Here is a 25319-nt window from a genome sequence, read left to right as displayed (position 1 = left end):
ATGGCGGACGAGGCGTTGTTTTTGCTTCTCCATAATGAGATTGTGTCTGGAGTGTACAAGTCTACGGAGCAAGGGGAGGTGGTGAGTGCAGACAAACCTTTCAGGTCCTTTTGCGACGACTTTCCCGTTTCCCTCAGTTGTTTCCTAGCTCTGTGTTCGCCTACTAGGTGAATCCACACTTGTCTGCCTTCAGGTGTCCTAAGCCTTAGGACCTGTCGTCTTTGATACTTCCATCTTTCATCCTTCTGTTTCTTTTTGGTTCACTTTGTGTACTGCCGACCACAGATCTTTGTTTTTCGACCAACTATCGATGGCTTTCGGCAGAGCTGATGTAGACACTTCCATTTCATTTTGTTGGCCTTTTACAGCACTTCAGTTAAGCCTTGGAATGCTCACCTAAGAGCTGGCTTCAGTACCCCTGAACTTACCAGTCTTCGGGGGTGGGGTGGGGTGGGGTGGCAGGGGATAAAGAGGGAACAGTCAGCTGGGATGAATTGAAGATTTATAGCGTCAGAAACTTTGGAGCAGACAGGTGTTTGACTGTAGTGAGTTGGAATCCATTCATTAGCATTGGGTTGGTGCAGAACTTCAGAGAATCCACTGGACAGATACGCCCTAGCCTGAGAATCCCCTCCACTACATCACTCACGAGTACACACAACAGAAGACGAACCTGATAAGGATATGTTGCTGTTGCTGTGTGCCATCGAGTTGGAACCAACTTGTAGCTGACCCTCCACCAGCGGGTTTTCAGATGCAGTAAACTGCAGGGAAGGAGATTGCCCATCTTTCTCTGGCAGAGCAGCTGGTGGATTGGGACAGTGTACCTACCTTTATGTTGGCAGACCCATTCTTTACCACCAAGACACCAGACCTCCCTAGGAAATACAAATTAATTGGGGGGGAAATATACTTATTTAGTGATTGTTACGGGTTGAATGAATGTGTTTTCAAAGAATATGTACCCATACATATGTCTGGGTGCCGCAGCTCATTGGCCCCTTGGACAAGGATGACAGGACAAGAATAGATGCCTTTGAGTTGTGATGCTGGCGAAACATACCAGGTGCTCGCAAGAGAACAAACAGATCTGTCCGAGTGAGGGTAAAACCAAGTTGTTCCTTGCAAAATATTTTTTAATTTTTTTATTCTATTTTACTGTGTGTGTGTGAGAGAGAGAGATCAAATTGGATCTGACTGGTACAGAAGGAATCTCCTCCAGCAGAGCGCCTCTTGGGTTGCAGTGCAGCTTCTTGCCACTTACCAGAGCACCCTTGCAGGCAAAATCTTGAAGCTTTGTTTGACGTTGGGCTTTTTGCCATTCCTTGGAGAAAGGACATTATGCTTGGAAGGGTAGAGGGCCAGCACAGGAGAGGAAGACCCTGGACCAGATGGAATGACACAGTGACTACAGTCAGGAATGTCAGAGATGGTGAGGTTGGCTCAGGATATCGCAAGGATCAGAGCCATTTTCCATACAGTCACTTTGAATTACATAACACAACAACATGCACATATGAATGGATTCTTGTTTGTCCTGTTGTTATGTATCATAGAATGGACTAATAGTGACCCTGTGAACGACAGATCGGAACCTTGCTCTGTCTTGCACCATCTTCACGATCTCCCACATATTTGATCCCTTTGGTAATATATGAATAAATCTTGTTGATGATTTTGCTCTTTCTCCAAATCTCCATCTTTCCAAGCATGATATCTTTTTCTAAGGACTGGCCCCTCCTGAGAATATGCTCAAAGTATGTGAGATGACATTTTCTATAAGGAGCAATCTAGTTGCACTGCTTCCAAGAGGGACTTATTCTTTTGGGTGTCCATCAAATTTCACCCATTTAATTAACAGTCCATTAGCTATTAAGAACTCTTCTCCAAGGGGAGCTCTGGTGGCCTAGTGGCAAGAAGGTGCAACTGCAATCCCAGAGGTGCACGGTTCGAATCCACCAGATGCTCTGCCGGGGAAGGAGGGGCAGTCAGATCTGATTTGACGGTACACGCACACAAAAATAATAAAGTAAAAAAAAAAAAAGAGCTCTTCAACACCAAAATTTGAAGTATGAATTCAAGGTATTCTTTAGTCATCCTTATTTGTTGTTGATCTTTTACATGCATAAGAAGCAATTGAAAATGCTATAGTTTGGATCAGACCTTAGTCTCAAAACTGATATTATTTCTCTTTGGCACTTTGGAGAAATCCTTGACAGCAGACTTTGTATAGTACCTTTTTGGTTTCTTGACTGCTATTACCATGGATATCAATAGTGAATCCAAGTAAAATTATATTGTTGACAACTTCAGTCCTTTCCTGTTATGATACACTGAATGGGAGAGACCTGCAACTAGATGTGACAGCCTACTATTTCAGGGTCTTGTAAGTTTTCAGTCCTAGACATGGTACATATAGTCTCTCTACTTTTCTACCAGTTGTTTTATGGGAAATTTCAGTTTTCTTTCTGACAAACACAGATTCCACTCTCACAGATTTTACTGTACTTCTGCATTACAAAAAGTACATATTAAACATAGAAGCAAACCTGATGGAACACAAATGTACTCTGATGAAGTTTTTGTTGCTATTGTTAGGTGTTGTCCTGTCAATGACTGACTCATAGTGACCCTGTCAACAACAGATTAAGTTAGAGTAAGATAATCTACAAGCACTGTTGTTGTTAGTTGCTTACAATTCATAGTGACCCTATGTACAAGAGCCCTATATCCTGCTCTCTACTGTGCCAATCTTTTTGTCTCTGACACACTTTACCCTATTATCCCAGTCACTGAATCATTCCATGTCATTGAGGGTTTTCCTCTTTTGCCCTGTCCCTCCACCCTTCCAACCATGATATCCCTCTTCAAGGACTATTCCCTCCTTGCAACATGTCCAAAGTATGTCAGATGAAGGTTCAGGATCCTTGCCTCCAAGGAGCAGCCTGGTTTAACCCTCTCCAGAACGAATCTGTTCGTTCTCCTGGCAGTCCATGGTATATTCAATACTCTTCTCCAGCACCACAGCTCACAGGCATCAATTCTCCTTCTATCATCCCTAGTCATTGTCCAGCTCTTTTTCTTTTTTTAAAAAAAATACCAAAATATATTTATTTAGCATTTGTTCTTTTGTGGGTTGAACAGTCCAGGACTCTGAGCAGGCACAGCCCTTACAAACAGGGTTGCAAGCAGCCCACTGCAAGTCAGACTAAGATGCAGGCAGGAGCCTCCATGCATTTGGACAGCTCAGTACCTGAAAGAACAGATGTGATGCAGGGACTTTTAAACCCACGTTGCATGAGGTATATGGGACCGTCCAGGAAAGAACCAGCAGCAACTAGAGGGGCAGACGGCATTTCACAGCAGTTGCTGATGAAAGATTTTCCACACCATCTTCTGGAAGAGAGGCATCTGGCACTGAGTAAATGTTACAGGTTTGTCTCAAGAGTTAAAATCTGCATATTTACAAGTAAACATTTCACAATCACGTCCATTCACCTGTTAAAGGAATTTCGTGTGGCTTCATCTTGTAATGGTCCATTCTAAAAGGTTTAGATTTCTTTTGGTTTTACTTTCATCCTGTAAATATTGAAGGAGGATCTCACAGATCCTGTGGCCTTTCTGTCCCATAGAATCCAAATAGGTAAGATACTTTTCTCATAGGTCTGTAACTAGTGTTGTTGTTGTTGTTATGTGCCATCGAGTTGTTTGTGACTCATAGCAACCCTATGTACAAGAGCTCTATACACTCTTCTATCCTGTGCCAACCTAGCCATCTCAAATGCACTTATTCCCACCTCTCTAGTCACAGAATCGATCCATCTCATCAAAGGTCTTCCGATAAATAGGCACCAGAATAAGTTCTTGGTCAAAGAGATTTATCCCTTTGATCCATCTTTTCACTACTTGGTAACCCCCAGACCTTAATTTAGGGTAGAAGAAAGTACTAAATGCATGAAGTGCTAGATAGCCTTGCTTTTGATTTCTTTCCATAAGAAGATTCATGTAAAAATTAATGACTTCATTGTTGAACTAATGACAGTTTCCTAAGGTCTGGATGTCACCATGAGTGATACACAGTCGAAAGCCATGGCCGAGGGCATCACTGATTTCTTTTTCCATGTTCTCTGTAAGTTCAAGGAGCTCATCTGTTGCTCTCTATCTCTGCCTGAGTAATTCTTTTCTTGTGTCTCAAGGACTGACATTTTCCTCTGAATAAACCATTGCTTCCGCTGCCCAGGCAGAGCTGGGCTGATAACTTCTTCATACATGTCAGCCTCCAGCTGATGTCCTCTCCTTCCTTCATTTTCAACTCTAATTCCAACTGTCTTCTCAGTATCAGAAAATTTCCCTATTGAGTATCTCTTTTCACTTCTCGTTGAACATAGAGGTCCCCTTATTTCAACAATTTTATGTTGTTTTGGAACAAACTGAGTTGTTCTAATTCCATGATGTTGCTCATCCCCCAGCCTCTGGTCTTTAGCATGTCCATCTGACTTCTTTGATAACTATGATGGTTTGAGGTTTTAGGAGGAACACAGTTTCCATGACCACCTCCTTTCAGTCACTCCAGTAATCTTTTTTTTTTTTTTAAATTTTATTTTATTTCGTTATTTTTTGTGTGTACCGTCAAATCAGATCTGACTGATACAGGAGGAGATTGTTCCTCCTTCTCCAGCAGAGCATCTGGTGGATTTGAACCGTGTACCTCTGAGATTGCAGTGCAGCTTCTTGCCACTAGGCCACCAGAGCTCGCTACCAGTAATCTTCAGTATTTCTCTCACTCTTCTCTTTGAACACCCTCTTCCACAGTACAATGGGGATGCCTCACATCCTTGCCACTATCTTCAGAAGTCTTCTCTGTTACTGATTGCTCCTGATGTTTCCACATTAAGGTACTCTGGATTGCCTCTGCCATGGCGGTGACCACTTGGCCTTTTATTAGAGGATTCTGAGTTTAAAGTAAAACTAAAAGAAGGCAGGACTCTGCTTGGCTGGTCTGGTTACTGTCACTTTGATCTTTGGATAGTCGTTTATTCCATTAGGAGACTTATTACCTAGTTTCAGCATGTTCCAGGATCCAGAACGTGTCAGTTCACAGGGTGAAAAGTTTGAAAATACCTCTCCTGAAGGGGCCACATTCCGGGTTCCATTACAAGCAGAAGTTGCCATGGATTTTGTAGTCAGCTGGAATGGGAATCCAAACAAGTTGGCAGCATTGTAGAAACTGTTTTTCACTTGAATAAAGTAATCTTGGTCTTTTGGTTGGTATTTCATCAGTGTTCACTGTGGAAAACAGGTTGCGGTGCAGGGTTTGCCTCTTCAGGATCACCCAGGGAGGAGGCACTGGCTGGTCACAAAAATGGAAAATGGTGTGGAGAATTCTAACTAGCCATTTGTACATACCAGGCCTGAGCAGCAGTGGCGGCCGAGATGCAAACCCCAGAGCTGTTACTGCCCCAATCGCTAAGACCTGTCCAGCTTTCTGACGCATAGCAAGTAATTGCAAAGATCTTGGCCTTGATCAGGCGCATCTTAATTTCCAGGCTGACACTGTTCTTCAGTACTTTGCAGAGGTCTCTGACAGCAGACTTTCACCAATGCAATTTGTCTTTTAATTTCCTGGCTGCTGGTACAAAGAGTGTTAATTGTGGAACCAACCAAACTGAAGCTGTTAAGTCTTATTCTTTTCACAGTCTCTCATGATGCTGCCAGTCAGCCCAGTGGTGACAATCCTTGTTTTCTTGATTTTGAGCTTAAAGCTGCAGTCCTTGACTTTCTGCATCAAGCACTTCAGGTCCTCCTCAGCCTAGTAACTATACATGTCTAGAAGCTGAAATAGATAAAGGATTCCTTCTCTATTAGCTACATTTTTAATTTGGACTTTTGGCCTCCTTGACTGTGAGAATATACATTTTTGTTCTTGTGTGTGTGTATGTGTGTGTGTTACAGTGTATTTTAACATAAAAATGAATTGGTATGTTACTAGTCTCTATGGTGACTGAATCTTCTTGTATTTTCTTAGTCAAATCCTGTTGTGCTACTTTGGGAACTGGACTCCTACAGTCACTGGTTCAGCATACTGGGTGGGACCTGTCTAGGGTATGACATTTTCAAGCCAGTAGGGGCCATCTAATTCTTAGGGATCATCATGCTCTTGTATACTGAGAACATGCCACTTGTCAATGTGGTACAGGTGTGGCTGCTAGACCTTGAGTTGGATCTGCCAATAGACCTCTACCATCTTGTCAGGTCAGGAAGGAGGGAAGACTTAGCAACTGGCTGGTGGGTTTTCTTACAAACCGTGGAGTAGGCTGAGTCTGGACCACACCGGGGAAGCTGGCTAGTGACATACTCAGGACTGCCCCACTCAAAGGTGAGGGCTGGGGCTGGGCAGGGGCCTGCAGAGCCTGAGCCATGTCAAGAGGTGCTGAGGTAGAAGGCAAGTTCTACTAAGATGCTTATTCTGGCACGGGCAGGAACTGGGTGTGCTGCAGGTGGTACTGCTGTATCTACAGCTGGTGGAGTTTGGTTTGATAGTGAGGCAAAAGAACATGGAACAGTTGTTCTCAAGATGCTTTTGAAATAGCAGCAGTAGAGGGCAGTGAACGAGCTGCTTGCAGTCAGGGCAGCCACCCCAAGCCTTAAACTTACAGCCTTTGATGTGCTGCACCACTCATTTCATCTTTGGGCAGAGTGGCAAGGAACAGTTGCTTTCTCGGTACTAGTAGGTATGCAGCAGATACTGGATGCAGCACCTGATACTGCGAAGCCATAATTCGTGGAAGCTCTTTGACTTCAGCTCGCCCTGGATGATGCCTTTTTAAATCATCTTGTGGCTGTAGCTCTTGTGGTAATTGATACACAGATATAGTCTTTAGGACTGTTCACCACTTCTATAGGACACACTGCTCCTAACATATTAAATTTTTGTTCTCTAAAGCTACCCACTGGTGCTATAGCTGTTACTGCAGTTTTAGGAAACTAAGTAACCATTATGTGCAGAGGCTTGTCCTAGAACCTGCATATATAGTTATTGTTATTATGTGCTGTTGAGTTCATAGCTGACCCTCCAGCAGTTTTCAGAGACAAGAAAATGTATAGGAAGAGCTTGCCCATCTTTCTGTCATGGAACAGGCGGTACATTCAAATTGTGTACTTTTATGTTGACAGTGTAGCTCCTTACAAACTAGATCCCCAGAGTTCCCTGGGGATATGTTTTTGTTGTTGTTAGGTACTGTTGAGTTGATTATGATTCATAGTGGCCCTGTGAACAACAGATCTGAACCCTGTCTTGTGCCATCTTCATTATCTCTGACATACTTGAGCCCACTGCCGTAGTCATTGTGCCAACCCAGCTCATTAAGAGTCGTCTTCTCTTCACCGACAACGCCTTTCACCTTTCCAAGCCTGATGTCCCTTTCTGGGGAATAGCTTTGTATGATAAAAAATTGATATAACTCAAGATGAGTCCTTCAGGTTGAAAGGCACTCAAAATATACTGGGAAGAAGCTTCCTCCTTAAATTATAGTTGACTTTAAACCTGGATGGAGTAACGTTTTTAAGACCTTCATTTCCTGAAATGGCATGACATAGAAGTCTTAACCAGAAGCTTGGCAAAGTAGAGGATCTGCGAAAGAGAGGAAGACTTTCACTGGACTGATATGGTGAAAGCAGCGATGGCCTTGAGCATGCTGGAGATTATGAAGATGGTACTGGATAGTTTGTTCATAGGGTTGCTTTGAGTTGGCATTGACTCAGTACCTAAAAACAACTTCATAAGACTCAGAACTAAAAGTAACAGCTGCACATGTCCATTCATAATTGGAACTAAGGAAAATTGCAGAATTAAGGAAATGTGAAGCTAGAAAAATTGGAAGTTGTAAAAAACCAAAATGGAATGCTTGACAATAGCTATTGTAAGCTTTACTGTTGTTATGTGCCATTGAGTTGCTTTCAACTCATAGTGACCCTGTGTACAACAGTTCTGAACCCTGCTCTATTCTGAGCCAACCTTATTGTCTATGACACACCTACTCCCAGTCACTGAGTCAATCCATCTCATCCAGGGTCTTCCTCTAATGTATCCCTCTCCAAGGACTAGTCCCTCTTGCAACATGTCCAAAGTATGTCAGACGGAGCTTCAGAATCCTTGCCTCCAAGGAGCAGCCTGGTTTCACCCTCTCCAGGATGGACTCGTTTGTTCTCTTAGCAATCCATAGTATATTCAGTACTCTTCTCCAGCAGCACAGCGCAAAGGCATCATTTCTCCTTCTGTCATTCCTAGTCATTGTCCAGCTTTCTGATACATAGCAAGTAATTGAGAAGACTATGGCCTAGAATCCAGTTTGATAGTCATTTGCAGGAGCTAGGTTCTACAGAAGTGTGTTGGGTGGGATTCGTGAACATTAGGATGGAATGTTGATTGGCTAAGGGGAGGGAGACAGTGTGATAAGGCCTCCTATTTAAAAAACCAGGCCCTTGGGTCTATGGCTCTCAGAACTGGTTTAAATTTTTTGTTTTTTTGTCAGACATTCTTCTAAGGGGTATAGCACTAGTCTGTGCATTGCTGTATAGAGGTAACTCATGGTTGCTGTGATGCTAAACACTGTGACACTGATGTGTCATATGTGATAATGGTTACCTATGGTGGAGAGTGTTTGGTGGAGCTCACCGATTAAAACAAGCTTGGAAGCAGGAGTGGCATCCACTTCTGAAATGGCTTGCCTCTGGAAACTCTATGAACATGGAGAAACGACCAAAGTTATACAAGTGTTCAGGTCTTTCATTCATAAGGTCACTATGAGTTGTCTACGATTTGATGGCACTTAACAACAACAACATGGCCTGGATCAGGCAAACCTTAGTCTGCAGATTGACATCACTGCTCTTCAGTACTCTGGAGAGGTCCGTGACACCACACTTTCCCAATGCAATTCGTCTTTTGATTTTCTGGCTATTGGTACCAGGAGTGTTGATTGTGGAGCCAAGCAAACTGAAGCTGAAACCATAAGCATTGTTGTTGTTATGTGCTGTCAAGTTGTCTGTGACTCATAGCGACCCTGTGTACAACAGCCCTAAACCCTGCTCTGTCCTGTGCCACTCTCACTTACTGTCTCTGACACACCTATACCCATTATGCCAGTCACTGACTCAATCTATCTCATCGAGGGTCTTCCTCTCTTGTGCTTTCCTCCCACCCTTCCAAGCATGATGTCCCTCTCCAAGGACTGGTCCCTCCTTGCTACATGTCTGAAGTATGTCAGAAGAAGCTTCGGAATCCTTGCTTCCGAGGAGCAGCCTGATTTCACCCTCTCCAGGATGAACCTGTTTGTTCTTCTAGCAGACCATGATATACTCAGTACTCTTGTTCAGCACCACAGCTCAAAGGCATCAGTTCTTCTGGCATTCCTAGTCATTGTCCAGTAGCATTAGTGAGTTGAAGTGGGCTTGTATTGGCCATTTTGAACTGGACAATCATATGGACTATCCTGGAAATGACAAATTGTAGTAAAATAGCATGCTTTTCATTGTCATAAATACTATTTAGAAAATCTTTGATGTACAGTGTTGTGATAAGATGATATCTATATATCTACAAAGAAAATTAGTTAAATACAGTCATTCAGATTTACACACCAGCCACTAATGCCAAATATGAAGATTGTTAACCAAATTCTGCTCTGGCCCTTCCTAGTGTTAGTAGATCCTTCCCTGTCTCCTTCTTTAATCTTTTTTTCATTTCCAAAGAGATTGATTGACTCAAGATTTTCTAATTTCATAGATTGTGTTTTACCTCATTTACATAATTGCCATTGATCTTGCCTTGTTAACTTTGTAGAGTTTAAGATTTACAACACATAGGATCCAGTCAGATCATAAAAGGAGGATAATTACGTAATATTGACAATAATGGCCTAGCCAAGATGACACATATTTTTGGGGACACAGTTTAAATATATAGTAGCATGAAACAACAGTAAAGGAAGTTAGAAGTGAGATGCAGATCTCCCCTATTATCCAAAAGTAGAACATTCATTTTAAACTTTTTGTATACTGAAAAGGCTTGATGTGAGAAGTTTATTACATTAAAGTTAAAATATAATTTATTTAACTTAAACCTTTAATTCATACTGGAAAAGCTTTTATGTTTCACCAAGTGGAAAAAATAACCTAGTAAGTGATATGAAGTAATACGTAAAAATCTGAGATAATAGTAACATATAGTGCTGACATAGGTAGCTCTGGTGGCCTTGTGGGTAAGGAGTGGTGTGCCATTCCAAAGCAGGCAGTTCAGATCTACCAGCTGCTCTGTGGGAGAGAGGTGAGCAGTCTTCTCCTGTGTGATTTACAACCCCTGAAAACGTGCTGGAGGGTCTGAACTGGTTCTGTCTCAATGTCAGTAACAGAGATAGTTTTCATAGACAGTTCAAAACTATGGTGACTTGATGCTAAGATGCTGAGTGCAATTCCCAGGGAAAAAGCTTGATGACGTGTAAAGTTAAGGTGGTGTGGGGGCATTGTATTACTTCCACTAACTCCTCAGGGGAAGGTTCCCATCCACAACATCAACAGTATAAAAATGATTCTGGTAACATCAGACATGTCCTCATGCTCCTGCACCTCCTTCTGTCAAATACAACACCATCCCTGGTGTCATTGTTCTCTTCTAAATCCAAGCTGAACGTCTGGCAGTTCTCTGTCAATGTACTCTTCTAAGCCAATTTTGGATGAACTTAAGCAATATTTTGCTTATAATGTGATACTAAGGATATTGTTCAGTAATTTCCACATTCTGTTGGATCAACTTTCTCGGCAGTGAGAACAAAAATGGATCTTTTCCAGTGAGTCAGCCAAGTATCTGTCCTCAAATTTCCTGACATAAATTGATGAGAATTTCCAGGGCTCTGTCAGTTAGTTGAAACCTGTCAGTTGTTATCCCACCAATTCCTAGGGCCTTATTTTTTTGCCAACACCTTCAGTGCAGCTTGAGCTTCTTTGTTTATTACCATTGGTTCTTGTTCATATGTTACTTTCAGACATTTTTGGGTCAGCAAATTCTTTTTGATGCAATCTCTATGTGTTTCTTCAATCTTATTTTGATGCTTCCTGGATCATTCAAGATTTTGCCCATCACATCTTTCCATGTTGAAACTCGAGGCTTGCATTTGGTTTTGAGTTCTTTCAGCTTGAGGAATGCCCAGCTAGTTCTTCCCTTCATGTTCTCCAACTCCATAGGAATGAGTTAAAAATTATCCCTAGACTTTAGCTTCAGCAACTCAGTGGATAGTGGTGCCTTTAATTAGGAGCGGCATGAAAGGAAAATAGGTGAAGATGATGAATTTGGAGAGGAACATAATTGAAACAGTGACATGTAAACAGTGTCTTGAAGGAAGCAAGGAGATATGAGGAGGAATGTGTGTCAAGATTGGAGGAAAACTCATCAGCAGTCTGGGCTCTGCAGATGACACAACCTTGCTTGTCAAAACTAAGGAGAACATGAGGCTTTTGCTGAAGAAAGTCAAGGACTGCAGTCTCCAATATGGATCTAAGCTCAACATCAATGAAATAAAGATTCTTATCACTGGGCCAAATAGCAGCACCATGATAGATGGAGAAAAGATTGAGACTATTAACAATTTTCACTTGCTTGGTTCCACAAGTAACACTCTTGGCACCAGAAGTCAGGAAATCCAAAGATTTGCCTTAAGTAAATTTGCTGTCAGGATCCTTTCCAGAGTGCTGAAGAGCTACAGTGCCAGTTTAGAGACTCATTGTGCCTCATCCAGGCCATGGTCTTTCCAATTACTTGCTGCTTATCAGAGAGCTGGACAGTGACAAAGGATGATAGAAGAAGAATTGATGCCTTTGAGTTGTGGTGCTGGAGGAGAAGAGTATTAAACATACTATGGATTGCTAAGAGAACAGACAGGTCCATCATGGAGAGGGTGAAACCAAGCTGCTAAGAAGCAAGAAATTTGAAGCTTTGTCTCACAAATTTGGGGTATGTTGCCAGGAGGGACTGGTCCTTCTCGAAGGACATCATGCGTGAAGGGGAGAGGGACAACACAGGAGAGGAAGACCCTGGATGAGATGGATTGACACAGTAACTGGGTAATGGGTGCAGGTGTGTTGGAGAAGGGGGGATTGGCTTAGGATAGGGCAGGGTTTCCAGCTGTTGTACATAGGGTTGCTGTCAGTCAAAGCTGACTCGATGGCACATAACAACAACAACAACCACCTACAGAAAGAATATTCCAGGTAGAAGACAGATGTGCAAAAACCCTGAAACCTAAGTGTGCCTCTTAGGCTTAAGATAATGTGGTCGAATAGGTTGAGCTGAATGAATGTATAAAAAAGTAGCCATTGAGGCCAGATTTAGGCCCATTCAGAAAACATCTTAAGTTTTCTGCATAGATGTGTTATCTACAGCTTTACAACAAAAAGAAACTGCCAGCACTGAAAAACAAAGAACTAATGAACTGTTACACAAAATGGGTGACGATGGAGGACATTATGCTGAGTGAAATATCTCAGTCACAAAAAGACAAACATTGCAGAATACCACAGTTATAAAACAGGACTGACATGAGGGTTGGGGGGAAACTTAAGAGAGAATAAATAATGTACATGGCATTGAAGCAGATGAGGGAGAGAACTTTATAAAAGGAATATATGATTAGGCATTATTGACATGACAAGGGTCCAGAATAAGAGCTGCATAGTAAAGACAGGCAGGCACACGCGCGTGCACTCACACACACACATACACACACCCACCCTCTGTACAACAATGAAAGAACCTTTTTTCCAAAGGAAAAAGCATCTGAGTGATAAGTGGGGCAGGGAGGAAAATATGCAACAATGAATGAATGGAAATCCAAGTTCTTTATAAACTTTCATTAAAATTTCAAAAAAACCCCCAAACAAACAAGAAGAAACTGCCAAAGATAGAACAAAGTAATTCTGTGATTACAGGTGTAACAGAGTAGGATCATCAACTAAGAAACACTCAGGATTATGAAACTTGGATAACTGAGACACATTTTGGGACAAGGAACTATAGAATCTTGTGGACAGGAATGACCAGCTGGAAAAACCTAAGATAATACCAGGTTTTATAATCTAGTTGAAGGAAGGAATGGTTGAACATGGGGGAAAAGTTTGAGGAATAATTAGGAAGAGGCTTTGGTAATTTTGAAAAGAAATAATAAGCAATACTTCTATGTTCCTCTTTTTGAAAATGACAGTTGTTAGGTGCCACTGAGTTGACTACAACTCATAGGGACCTTGTGAACAGTAGATCCTAACCTGGCCTTATGCTGCACCATCTCTTGGGCATCACGATCTCTGATATGTCCTATACTGTACCATCTCTGGTACATTGTGTTGAGAACATTGTTAAAGTCCCTGTGTCAGTCCATTGTGTTGAGAATCTTCCTCTCTTTGACCTTCCACTTTTCCCAGCAAGATGTCTTTTTCCAAGTACTAGCCTTGCCTGACCGCATGCTCAAAGTATGTAAGACCATGTTTCACCGTCCTTGACTTTAAGGAGTACCTTAAAGGTTAATCTCATTTTTAAGGTTGCACTTCCTCTAAGAGAGATGTGTTTGTTCTTTTGGAAGTCCATGGGATGGATATTCAGTACCTTTCTCTCACACAACTTGAAGACACTGATTCTCCTTCTGTCATCTTTTGTGCATGTAGTAAGAAAATTCATAGTAGTCTTATAATTCACTATAATTTTATGGAAACTATTTCATTGGAAAAGTGTAAATAATATTAATATTCTTAGTTAATATTTCATTTTTCACATGCAAATCCAGGTATTCTCAGTGTTTAAAACTTTTTTTTTTTTTAAACTAGGAAAATGGACGATGTATTACTAAGCTGGAAAACATGGGATTTCGAGTGGGACAAGGATTGATAGAAAGGTGAGCAGTATGGATTTGAAAATTTTCTTCCAGGTAGGTTATGAATAAAAATGATCTATTTCTAAAGATTGTCTGTAACTTGAGATGACACTGATTTTAATTCTTTTTTTTTTATTAATTTTTGTGTGAGTGTACCGTCAAATCAGATCTGACTGGTACAGGAGGAGATTGTTCCTCCTTTTCCCGGCAGAGCATCTGGTGGATTCGAACCGTGTGCCTCTGGGATTGTAGTTGCAGCTCCTTGCCACTAGGCCACCAGAGCTCCCCTGATTTTAATTCTTGAGTTATCAATTCTTTTCTATTGACTCAGAAATTAAAATTTCTTTTAAGATCAAACGCTATTCTATGTTAGTTATATAATTCATTTTTTTAAAAAAAATTTTATTATTTTGTGTGTGTGTACCGTCATATCGGATCTGACTGGTACAGGAAGAGATTGTCCCTCCTTTTTCCAGCAGAGCATCTGGTGGATTTGAACTGTGTGCCTCTGGGATTGCAGTGCAGCTTCTTGCCATTAGGCCACCAGAGCTCCCTTATTCTTTTTTTTTTTTCATTATTAAATTTTATTAATTTTAATGAACATTTACAGAGATTTTGGGTTTTCATTCATTCATTGTTGCACTTTAGTTATGTAATTCTTGTGTTCTAATATTTTTTAAAAATGTGTCTTTTAGATATTTTTTTTCACTATAACTTTAGTTTATTGAAACAAATATTTAAAATCTCATATTTCCTACTTACAGTTTACTGAATTCTTTAACCTGAGTGGGACTTTGTTTGAAAACAAAACAAACATAAAAAGAAAACATAGAAGTAGAAATAATCTTCTATAATTTATTTTTCAGTAGTTCTTTCCTACTATATGACTAGTTAACTCTGATTGTGTCTTATATAGTACCATGATCATGCTCAGCCCTTTTTTATTTTGTTATGCCAAAGTGAACTGTACCGAAAAGAACAGTAATGCCATTAGACTGATTTTAGGACTCATGTTATATAAAAGAACATGGCTTTACTTTGATGGAATCTGTTTTGCTTGATGCTTATCACTTTTTTATTCTCAGTAAATATACAATGTTGGAAATTAATGATTTGCCTGTCTTTGGAGGAAAAATACTGTGTTACTCCTAGTTGATCTTTTTAGGTTTACAAAAGATACTGCAAGATTCAAGGATGAGTTAGATATCATGAAGTTCATTTGTAAAGATTTTTGGACTACAGTATTCAAGAAGCAAATCGACAATCTAAGGACAAATCATCAGGTATTTAGATAAATTACGGGTGACTATTTTAAGTTCTTTCAATTCAGTGATTTCAAACAATCACACTTTAGTAATTTACTTACTGTTTAAAAATCTATCAATCATAATTTTTGAATGTTTTTCTTAAAAGTTGTTAACTAGTCATTAGTTCCCCCCCCATAGGATACATGGAGTAAAGATAAAGAGACATTATCAGTATTGATAACTTGCCCTTTATCCCAGCTAAATAAGTTATTCTGAGTTTTAGAAAGTAGCAAATGATAAGAGTTTATATTTAGATTCTTAATTATTGCTACAAGTGGTAATAATATGCAGAATCACAAATGTATCACATTCTTTAGAGTAATTTCTTTTTTTTATTTTTTTTTCTTTAGAGTAATTTCTAACATCTAATTTAGATAACATTTAACTCTTAAATAAGTTAAAATGTTTAATTGATATTATTTGCTATTCTTAAAATATATTTTGTAAAAAAATACATATTTTGTTACTGTAAAAATTAATAAATTGCATAGAAAACTACATTTAAAATTGATTCATTTTATTTTATAAAACTCAGATATTTTAGGTGCACTTGACATTCTGAACATTGAAAAGAAAAATAATGTGCCTAGAATATACAATAAGGATTTTATTGGACATCGTAATTTATTAATCAGTTGTAATTAATGTTAGGAAAATTAAAATATCTATGAGTGATTGGTGTGCCTGGGTGGTGCAGATGGTTAAGTGCTTATTAGCTGGTAGCCCAGAGAAGGTTGATAGTTCAGACCTAGTCAAGAGACACCTGGTGAATTGACCTGATGATCTACCCAAGGTCATAGCCTCAGGAGTACTATTCTGCACACATGCAGTTGCCACTGAGTTACCAACCAACCACCATAAGTAGCTCATTCTTCTCATATAATAATAACAACCCTAGCTTGAAATGATTTCACGTTCTAATAGGAAAAAAAGTGACTGATGATTTGATTTTCAGATGTAATTTAATAGTATATTATTTTATTTCTGCTAGGCATGTATTACTAATTTCCTTGCAGTGTTTACTCACTCAAGTTGATTCTTACTTAAAGTGACTCTCTTGTTGTTGTTATGTACTGACTCATAGCAACCCTATGTACAACCAGGCTTATGAGCCAATTTCACTGTCTCCAACACACCTACTCCCATTACCCCAGTCACTGAGTCAATCCATCTCATTCAGGATCTCCCTTTCTTCTAGGGCAGAGTAAAACTGTCCTATTGACTTTCCTACATTGTAAATTTTACAGGAACAAATCACCAGGTCTTTTCTCCTGAAAAGTGGCTGGTTGGTAGGTTTGAACTGCAGACCTTTTGGTTAACAGCTGAACACATAACCACTGCACTGCCAGGGCTCCTTTAGTCTAAATTTTTAAGGCCAGGGATTATGTTTTATAAATATTCCTATTTTCACTCTAGTAACATTAAAAAGTATTCGTGCTATGCTGCAGTGCTATGCCACAGAAAAATTTGACCAAAGGAAAGGAGCATTTTAATAAGTTTAAAAATTATTTATTTTACAGGGATGGTATACATTTTAAACCTACATTGACTTTGATGGTCTTTTATATTTTGGAAACAGGGCATCTATGTACTTCAGGACAACAAATTTCGTCTACTTATGCAGATGTCTGCGGGAAAACAATATTTAGAACATGCATCTAAGGTATTTAATGGACTAGAACACGGAATGGTTTTATTAAGGAAACAGTTTAACTATAGAAGAAAAAAAAATACAATACCAGTCCAAACAGTCTTTTGAATCAGAATGTTTTGGTTTTTCTGTAAATCGTTTTCTAAATGGGAACTCTGGTGGCTCAGTATGTAGGGAGTAACCCTGTTAACCCTAATAGAGGCAGCTGGCATTTCAAGTCTGCCTGCAACTCCAAAGGAGAAAGAGAAACAATCTCCTGTCAATAGTTGTTGTTGTGTACTGTTAAGCCAGTGAGTTTTCAGAGGCAGTTAATCACAGGCAGAGACTGCCCATCCTTCTCCCAAGGAGCAGCTGGTGGATTCTAACTGCGTGCCTTTGGGATTGCTTTGCAGCTTCTTGCCACTAGGCCACCAGTGTTCTGTCACGTGATTACAGACCCTAAAAACCCACTGAAGAGTCTGTTATGAGTTGGCTTCAACTCTGTGCACAATGAGTGAGCTTTGATTTGTGTTTATGGTTTCCAGGACTGAGAAATTTTCATTCTTTAAAGCACCCACTTGTATTTTAGTGGTACTAGGTAACAAAGACATAAACCATATTAATGGTAAACAACATAATGTTGTATACCGTCAAAGCAATTTCAACTCATAGTGACCCTATATGACAAGTAGAACTGTCTCATAAGATTTCCTAGGCTGTAATTTTTAGAGTAGAGCTCTGGCGGCATCCTCTTTAGTGAGTTGTGCTACTAACCAAGGGCTTCTCATGAGAAAGATGGGCAATCTTCTTCTGTTGTAATTGACATCCTTGGGAACCTTGACTGAGGTTCTGTATGAAACAGAATTTACTCCACAGTAGTGAATGAATTTGTAAATCATTATAGGAGAGCAGTTTGCATTTTGGGGTAGCCAGGTGGAAGATTTTTAAAAAATGGTCAATATGTATATTTTCATTTCTTTCTAAACTTAGCTCAATTTAACATTTCTGAATCTGTTAACTTCCAGTTAACTTGGAAAATAAGAGAGTATCTTAGTTTCTTCATCTGTGAAAAAGGAAGTTGGACCAGACAGATGATTTTAACTATTTTGAGATCATGAACATTTGTTGAGATTTTGATGAGAGCCCTGGACCTTTTCGGTCCCCAATAAAGAGGTGTTTAGATTTTTAAAGATTTTCTGTTTCCATGATTAAGATATTGGGATAGACAATCTCTAAGGCTTATAAATTTATTTATTAAATAACCAATTACTTAGCAGTACCCATTTATATATACATATTCTCTGATGCAGTAGTCTGTAGGGAGCTCCAGTGCAAACATAAAGGCCATGTCCTCTGGTGGATTGGATTCTCCAGCATTCCAGGGGAGAATGATAGGCACTTTCCTCCTATATAATTTACAGCCTCAGAATACTAATGGAGGGTCAGCTGTGAGTTAGTTCTGACTTAAGTGAGTTTGAGTTTTTATTTCTGTTAAATATAAAATAGTAAGAATGTATTTATAGGTATGTCATGTCATTTTATTGATATAAAAATGTCTTTTATGTTTCAAGCTCTATTTTTGACCTGATTTTATCTGTTGTAACTAATTCTGATTGTCCCTTATTTTTGTTTACCAAGGTTTCTCAACTTCAGCACTATTGATATATGTTATTAGGTGCCGTTGAGTATGACTCATAGTGACCCTGTGAACTATGGGACTGAAATCTGGCCTGTCCTGTGGCATCCTCATTATGGCTAACACATTTGAGCCAGTTGCTACTGTCACTGTGTCGGTCCCTCTAGTTGAGGAGGGGGCTTCCTCTCTTATGTTGACCTTCCATCTCTTCAAGCATGATGTCCCTTTCCAGGAATAGCCTTTCCTAGCAACATGTCCAAAGTATGAGAGAGGGCATTTTATCATCTTTGCTTCTTTTTTTTTTTTTTTAAATTTATTTCATTATTTTTTGTGTGTACCGTCAAATCAGATCTGACTGGTACAGGAGGAGATTGTTCCTCCTCCAGCTGAGGATCTGGTGGATTTGAACCGTGCGCCTCTGAGACTGTAGTTGCAGCTTCTTGCCACTAGGCCACCAGAGCTTACCACAATCATCTTTGCTTCTAATGAGCACTCTGGCTGTACTTGTTTATGGCTCTCTGTTTGTTCATTTGGCAGTCCACATAGAACAAAATATTTCTTTTCTGTGGTGCTATTCTGGGCACTATAGGATGTTCAGTGTCATATCTAATTTCTATCCATTAGATACTAGATTTTGTTGTTTTTAGGGGCTGTCAAGTTGACTGATTCACAGTGACCCTGTGGACAACAGTTCTAAACCTCACCCTGTACTGCACCATCCTCCTAGTCTCGGCCTCCTCAAGCCACTGTTGGAGCAACTGTGTCAGTCCATCTCATTGAGAGTCTTCCTCTCCTTTGCTGACCCTGCACTTTCCCTAGCATGATTATCTTTTTCTAAGGATTAGTGCTTTCTGGTAATAATGACGTTTCACCATCCTTGCCTCTAAGAACCACACTGGTTGCACTTCCTTGAAGACAAATTAGTTCTTTTGGTTGTTGTTCAGTGCCATCAAGTTATGCATGACTCAGCAACCCTGTAAACAGCCAGCCAAAACGCTGCCCTATCCTATGCCATCCTCACCATCTCTGATACACTGGAGCCCACAGCTGAAGTCACTGTGTCAGTCCATCTCATTGGGGGTCTTCCTGTCCTTTGCTGACCCTCTGTCTTTCCAAGCATGATGTCCCTTTCCAAGGAGTAGCTTTGCCTAGTGTCTTGTCCAAAGTATGAATTGTGCCTCGCAGGAGCACAGTGACTGTACCTTTTCTAAGACATATCTATTTGTTCTTTTAGCAGTCCATGTGATATTCAGTGCTCTTCTCCACCATCACAACTCAAAAGCATCAGTTCTTCTGTCACCTTTCTTCAATGTCCAGCTCTCTGATGTGTAACAGGTGACTGAGAGGACCATGGCCTGAATCATGCACACCATAGTCTTTAAACTGACATCATTGCTTTTCAGCATTTTGGAGAGATCTCTGATAGAGGACTTGGTCAGTGCAATATGTCTCCTGATTTCCTGACTGCTGGCAAGAAGGGTATTGATTGTTGATCCAAGCAAGATGAAATCACTTGACAGGTTCAATCCATATCTATCATAATGTTGACTATTAGTCCTATGCTGAGGACCTTTGTTTTCTTGATGTTGAAATGTAATACATACTGAAGGGTGTAGTCCTTGATCTTATGCAACAAAGGTTTCATATTATCATTTTTATATTATCATTTTCAGCAAGTAAAGTTGTGCCATCTACATAATGCAGGTTGTTGATGAGTCTTCCTCTGATCTTGATGCCACATTCCTCTTCATAGAGTCTGGCCTCTTGAATAATTTACTCAGCATACAGATTGAATAGGTTTGGAGAAAGAATACAACACTAAAACACATGCTTCCTGATTTTAAACCATGCAGTGTTCCCTTGCTCTGTTTGGACAACTTCTTGGTCTAGATAAGTTGTTGTTGTTGTTGTTATGTACCTACGAGTCACCTGCCACTCATAGCGACCCTATGTTCAACAGCCCTAAACTCTGTCCTATCATGTGCCAATCTCACCATCTCCAATACACCTACCCCCATTACCCTAGTTACTGAATCATCGAGGGTCTTCCTCTCCTGCGCTGTCCCTTCACCCTCCCAAGCATGACGTCCCTCTCCAAGGACTGGTCCCTCCTTGTATGTTGCAAAATCTACATAAAGGTTCCATATAAGCCCAATTAAAATGTAATGGAATTCTTATTCTTCTCAATGTTAGCCATAATTTGTTATGATCCACACAGTCAAATGCCTTTGCATAGTCAATAAAAACACAAGTAGATACTCTTCTGGTATTCTTGATTTGAGCCAGTATCTATCTTACTGGCTACTCTTATCAGCAGTGATATCAGCTTGAACTTCTAGTAGCTCCCTGTCATTGTACCATTCTAAGCATTTTTGAATAATCTTCAATAGTATTTTGCTTGCATGAGATATTAATGATCAGTAATTTTCACATTTTGTTGAGTCACATTTCTTGGGAATGGGGACAGATATGATTCTGAATTATGTCAATTGGTATTCCCTAGATTCCTGGGTCCTTAGCTTTTTGCCTTCAGTGCACTTTTAACTTCATAGCCATTAGCTCTTGTTCATCTAGTACTTTCTGATTTTTCTCAGTGTCAGCTGATTCTTTTTGTTAAAGTCATTCAGTGTATTCTGTCCATCTTCTTTTGATGCTTCCTAGATCATCCAAAATTGTGCCCATAGCATCTCTCACTACTGCAATGTGAAGCTTGAGTTTGGTTTTCAGTTCTTTCAACTTGAGAAATGCTGACAGCTCTTTGTATGTTTCATTACAGCATTTTGCTTTATCTTCTTGAGCTGTCCTTTGAAATCTTCTGTTTAGCTCTTATTAATTCCTCTTGTTTTGTCTTCTTGATACTCTAATGCAATTTTGGTGGTCTCTTCTGACATTTATTTTGGTTTTTTTCTTTCAGTACTCTTCACCAACACCACAAATCAACAACATTGATTTTTCTTTGGTCTTATATTTTCATTGTTCACCTTTCACTTGGATATAAAGCAGCTGAAAATATCCTATTAGTAGACTCTCTGACTGAGCTAAAGTCATGTGTTTATGATTTAGTTGACCAAGAGCTGGGAAAGTGATTATTTATGGTCAGTTGTGCTAATGAGAAACCTATACTTGGACCAAGAGGCAGTTGTCAGAACAGAGCAAGGAAACACTGCATGGTTCAAAATTGGGAAGGGCGTATGCTAAGGATGTGTTCTGTCTCCATACCTTTTCAACCTGTATGCAGAACAGATTATTCGGGAGGCTGGGCTCTATGAGGAAAAATGTGGGGTCAAGATTGGTGGAAGATCTATCAACAATCTGTGTTATGCAAATGACACAATCCTGCTTGCTGAAACTGAGGACTTGAAGTGCTTGTTGCAGAGGGTCAAGGACTGCAGCCTTCAATATGGATTGTCAAGAAGTCGAAGATTCTCACCACTGGGCCAATTGGCAGCATCAGGATAGATGGTGAAGATTGAGATTGTTCACAGCTTTAGTTTGCTTGGCTCCACAGTCCACACTCGCGGCACCAGCAGCCAGGAAATTAAAAGATGTATTGCCATGGGAAAGTCTGCTGTTAGGGAACTCTTCAAAGTACTGAAAAGCAATGGTGTCTCTCTGGAGACTAAGGTGCGTCTGAGACAGGCCATGGTCTTTGCAATCACTTGTTATGCATCGGAGAGTTGGACAGTGACTAAGGAGGATAGAAGGAGAATTGGTGCCTTTGAGCTGTGTGCTGGAGAAGAGTATTGAGGGTACCATGGACTGCTAGGAAAACAAACAGATTCATCCTGGAAAGTGTTAAACCGGGTGGCTCCTTGGAGGCAAGGATTCTGAGGCTCCGTCTGACATACTTTGGACATGTTGTGAGGAGAGACCAGTCCTTGGAGAGGGACGTCATGCTTGTTAGGGTGGAGGGACAGTGCATGAGGGGAAGGCCCTCTATGAGGGAGATTGATTCAGTGACTGGGGTAATCGGGATGGGTGTGTCAGAGACAGTGCGATTGACACAAGACAGAGCAGAATTTAGGGCTGTGTACATAGGGTTGCTATGAGTCGCAAGCAACTCAATGGCACATAACAACAACAACATATGGCCAAGTATAGCTTCCATAGTGAGAAGTGGAGCTTTGCTTCCAGCTTATCTAAAGATTATCCTAAAATATGAAAGATGTTTGGATATTAGAGGATCAGAATACAAGTCTTATACATACCGTCAAAAAAATAATAATTAATGTTTTAGTAATTTGAAGTTTTTTACCAGTTAGAAATGATTTATAAGTAACATGACATACCTAAAAGGCATGTTTATCAACAGCTTTACTAGTTGAGTAAATACTTAATTTTTGACAATATATTTTTCCTTTTTAGTATTTAGCATTTACGTGTGGCTTAATCAGAGGTGGCTTATCAAATTTAGGAATAAAAAGTATTGTAACAGCAGAAGTGTCTTCAATGCCTGCCTGTAAGTTGAATTCAAATTACTTAAAAATTTTTAATAAAAATTTTCAGGTATTTGTTTGCTTTTATATGAAATTTAAAATGCTAACATGTTTCATTTTACCTTTAGTAATTTAGTGTAATAATGCATAGGATATTTACGTTCATAGTCAGTGATTTCTTAAAAATAAATATTAACTTTAAAAATCTGCTAAAGAAATCAAAATTTGAGATAATTCAAGAGTTGATTCTTAACTTTTAAAGGAAAATTTTCTGTAGTGTTCTAAGAGCAAACTTTGTATTATACTGATACTATAGCAATAATATTTTTTAAACATATTTCTAGAATATCAATAACATCAAGCTACCAAAGGGTAACTTTTTTTTATTAATTTCAATGATCATTTACAGAGATTTTGGATTTCCATTCATTCATTGTTGAACTTTTCTCCCTGCCCACCCCACCCCACCCCTAGTTCGCTCTTCTTGAAAAGCAAAAGAAAAACTCCTTCATTAGTATACAATCCCCCCCAATATGCCCCCCCTTACTCCGAGTATACTCCACTCTGCAACCCTCATTCTGAACTCTTATGATAATCATAATGCCCTAAAATATATTAAACTGTTCTCTCCCTCGTTGACTTCAATGCATTATACATATTTTATCCAGTTTTTCTCTGTTTTACGCCCACCCTGATGTCAGCCTCATTCTACAACAGTGGCACCATACAGTATTTCTCCTTTTGGGACTGAGCTGTTTCACTCAGCATAATGTCCTCCAGGGTCACCCATGAGTTCCTTGTTTTTCAATGCAGCATGGTATTCCATTGTGTGAATATACCACAGCTTCTCTATCCATTCGTTTGTTGATGGGCACTTAGGTTGTTTCCAGGTCCTTGCTATTGTGAACAAAACTGCAATAAACATGGGTGTGCTTGTATCTGCTTGGATGTCAGTTATGGTCTCTTTAGGGTATATTCCCAGTAGTGAAATTGCTGGCTCAAATGCTATCTCTACTTGCAACTTTTTGAGAAAGCGCCATACCTCCTGCCGTAGTGGTTGCACCATTTTACACTCCCACCAACAGTCTCTCCACAACCTCGCCAGCATTTGTTGCTTACTGTTCTGTTAAATTTAGTCTTACTAAATTTAGTTTTGCTAGTCTTCCTGGGGTGAGATGATATCTCAGTTGTCTTGATTTGCATCTCTCTTAGAGCTAGGGATTTTGAACATGTCTTCATGTCATTGTTGGCCATCTGAATGTCTTCTTTGGTGAAGTGTCTGTTCATATCCTGTGCCCATTTTTCAGTTGGATTATTTGCCTTCATCTTGTTGTGGTGCTCAAGTATTTTATGAATTCTAGATATAAGTCCAAAAGGTAACTTATTACTATATTATTTTCCAAAGATTTTTTCCACTGGAGCTACTGAGAGTAAAACTGACTGAGATTAATTAGCAATGAAATACTTAATTAGATAATCATTCAGTGACTGGGGTATTGGGGGTAGGTGTGTCAGAAACAATAAAATTGTCACAGGATAGAGCAGAGTTTAGGGCTGTTGTACACAGGGTTGTTATGTGTCACAGGTGACTCGCTGGTACGTTACAACAAAAAAATTAGAATTTGACTTATTGAATATTACAAAGAGTATGAAAAGCTGACATAGCAAATTTCTTGACAAACTACTTCCCAATTAGAACCAAAAGTTGACCTTTAGATTTGCTTCCTTTTTAAGTTTAAAGTAAATAAATATATTTTTCATGTTTTTGTTTTCAGGCAAATTTCAGGTGATGATACAGAAGCTGTAGGATATTCTGGAATTCAAGATTTCAGCAGTGTAAAGAGATAAATTATTAATGTATAAAGTATTTTAAGTGGTCATGATTATATTGTTATAAGTTTGTATTACTGTATTTGCTAACTTATGATGACAGACATACTCTTAACCAGGAATAGGTTGTATTTAATCAGTTTGGCACAAATCAAGATAAGACATATAGAGGGCCATCCACCATGATGTTCATTTTATTCATATAACTTGGATTGACAATTTTAAATAATGAGACACCAAGGTTTAGAACTTATTTTAGACTTTCTTTCTTGTAGTGATGTGTATTTAACCGCAGATAAAAAACTTTCGACTCACTTCTGTCCAGCTGGTTCTGACTCAGCAGCCCTCCATTAAGTTTCCAGAGCTGTAAATTATATAGGAGAGGAGATTAAGAATGGATTCAAACAGCAGCAGATGTGTGGCTTTGTGGTTAGCAGCACAAATGGCTCGGGACCATCACTGTTGCGTCAGCAGGATAAAGATGGGCAAACTCCTCTTCTAAAGCTTTACAGCCACTGAAACGGATGGTGAGTCACTGCTGAGTCAGAAGTAACTTGAGTTAACCAT

General features: G+C 39.6%; 1 protein-coding gene and 1 pseudogene across 2 annotated transcripts; one reads left to right on the top strand and one right to left on the bottom strand.

Moving 5' to 3' along the window:
- Positions 1-24729, top strand: TRAPPC6B (trafficking protein particle complex 6B). 2 transcript variants are annotated; one of them, XM_006891570.1, is made up of 6 exons: positions 1-81; positions 13867-13934; positions 15079-15196; positions 16800-16883; positions 22852-22945; positions 24698-24729. In XM_006891570.1, the coding sequence occupies exons 1-6, from the start codon at positions 1-3 to the stop codon at positions 24727-24729; spliced, it is 477 nt and encodes a 158-aa protein (XP_006891632.1). The 2 variants fall into 2 exon arrangements, with proteins under 2 accessions (XP_006891632.1, XP_006891633.1); XM_006891571.1 differs by lacking the exon at positions 16800-16883.
- Positions 3358-5425, bottom strand: LOC102849774 (annotated as a pseudogene).
- Positions 24730-25319: the final 590 nt, after the last annotated feature.

This window comes from Elephantulus edwardii, unplaced genomic scaffold (genome assembly GCF_000299155.1).
Source record: "Elephantulus edwardii isolate Elephantulus edwardi_28Jun2011 unplaced genomic scaffold, EleEdw1.0 scaffold00100, whole genome shotgun sequence".
In the NCBI taxonomy this organism is placed as follows: domain Eukaryota; kingdom Metazoa; phylum Chordata; class Mammalia; order Macroscelidea; family Macroscelididae; genus Elephantulus; species Elephantulus edwardii.
This window is presented reverse-complemented; position numbering and strand designations above follow the sequence as displayed.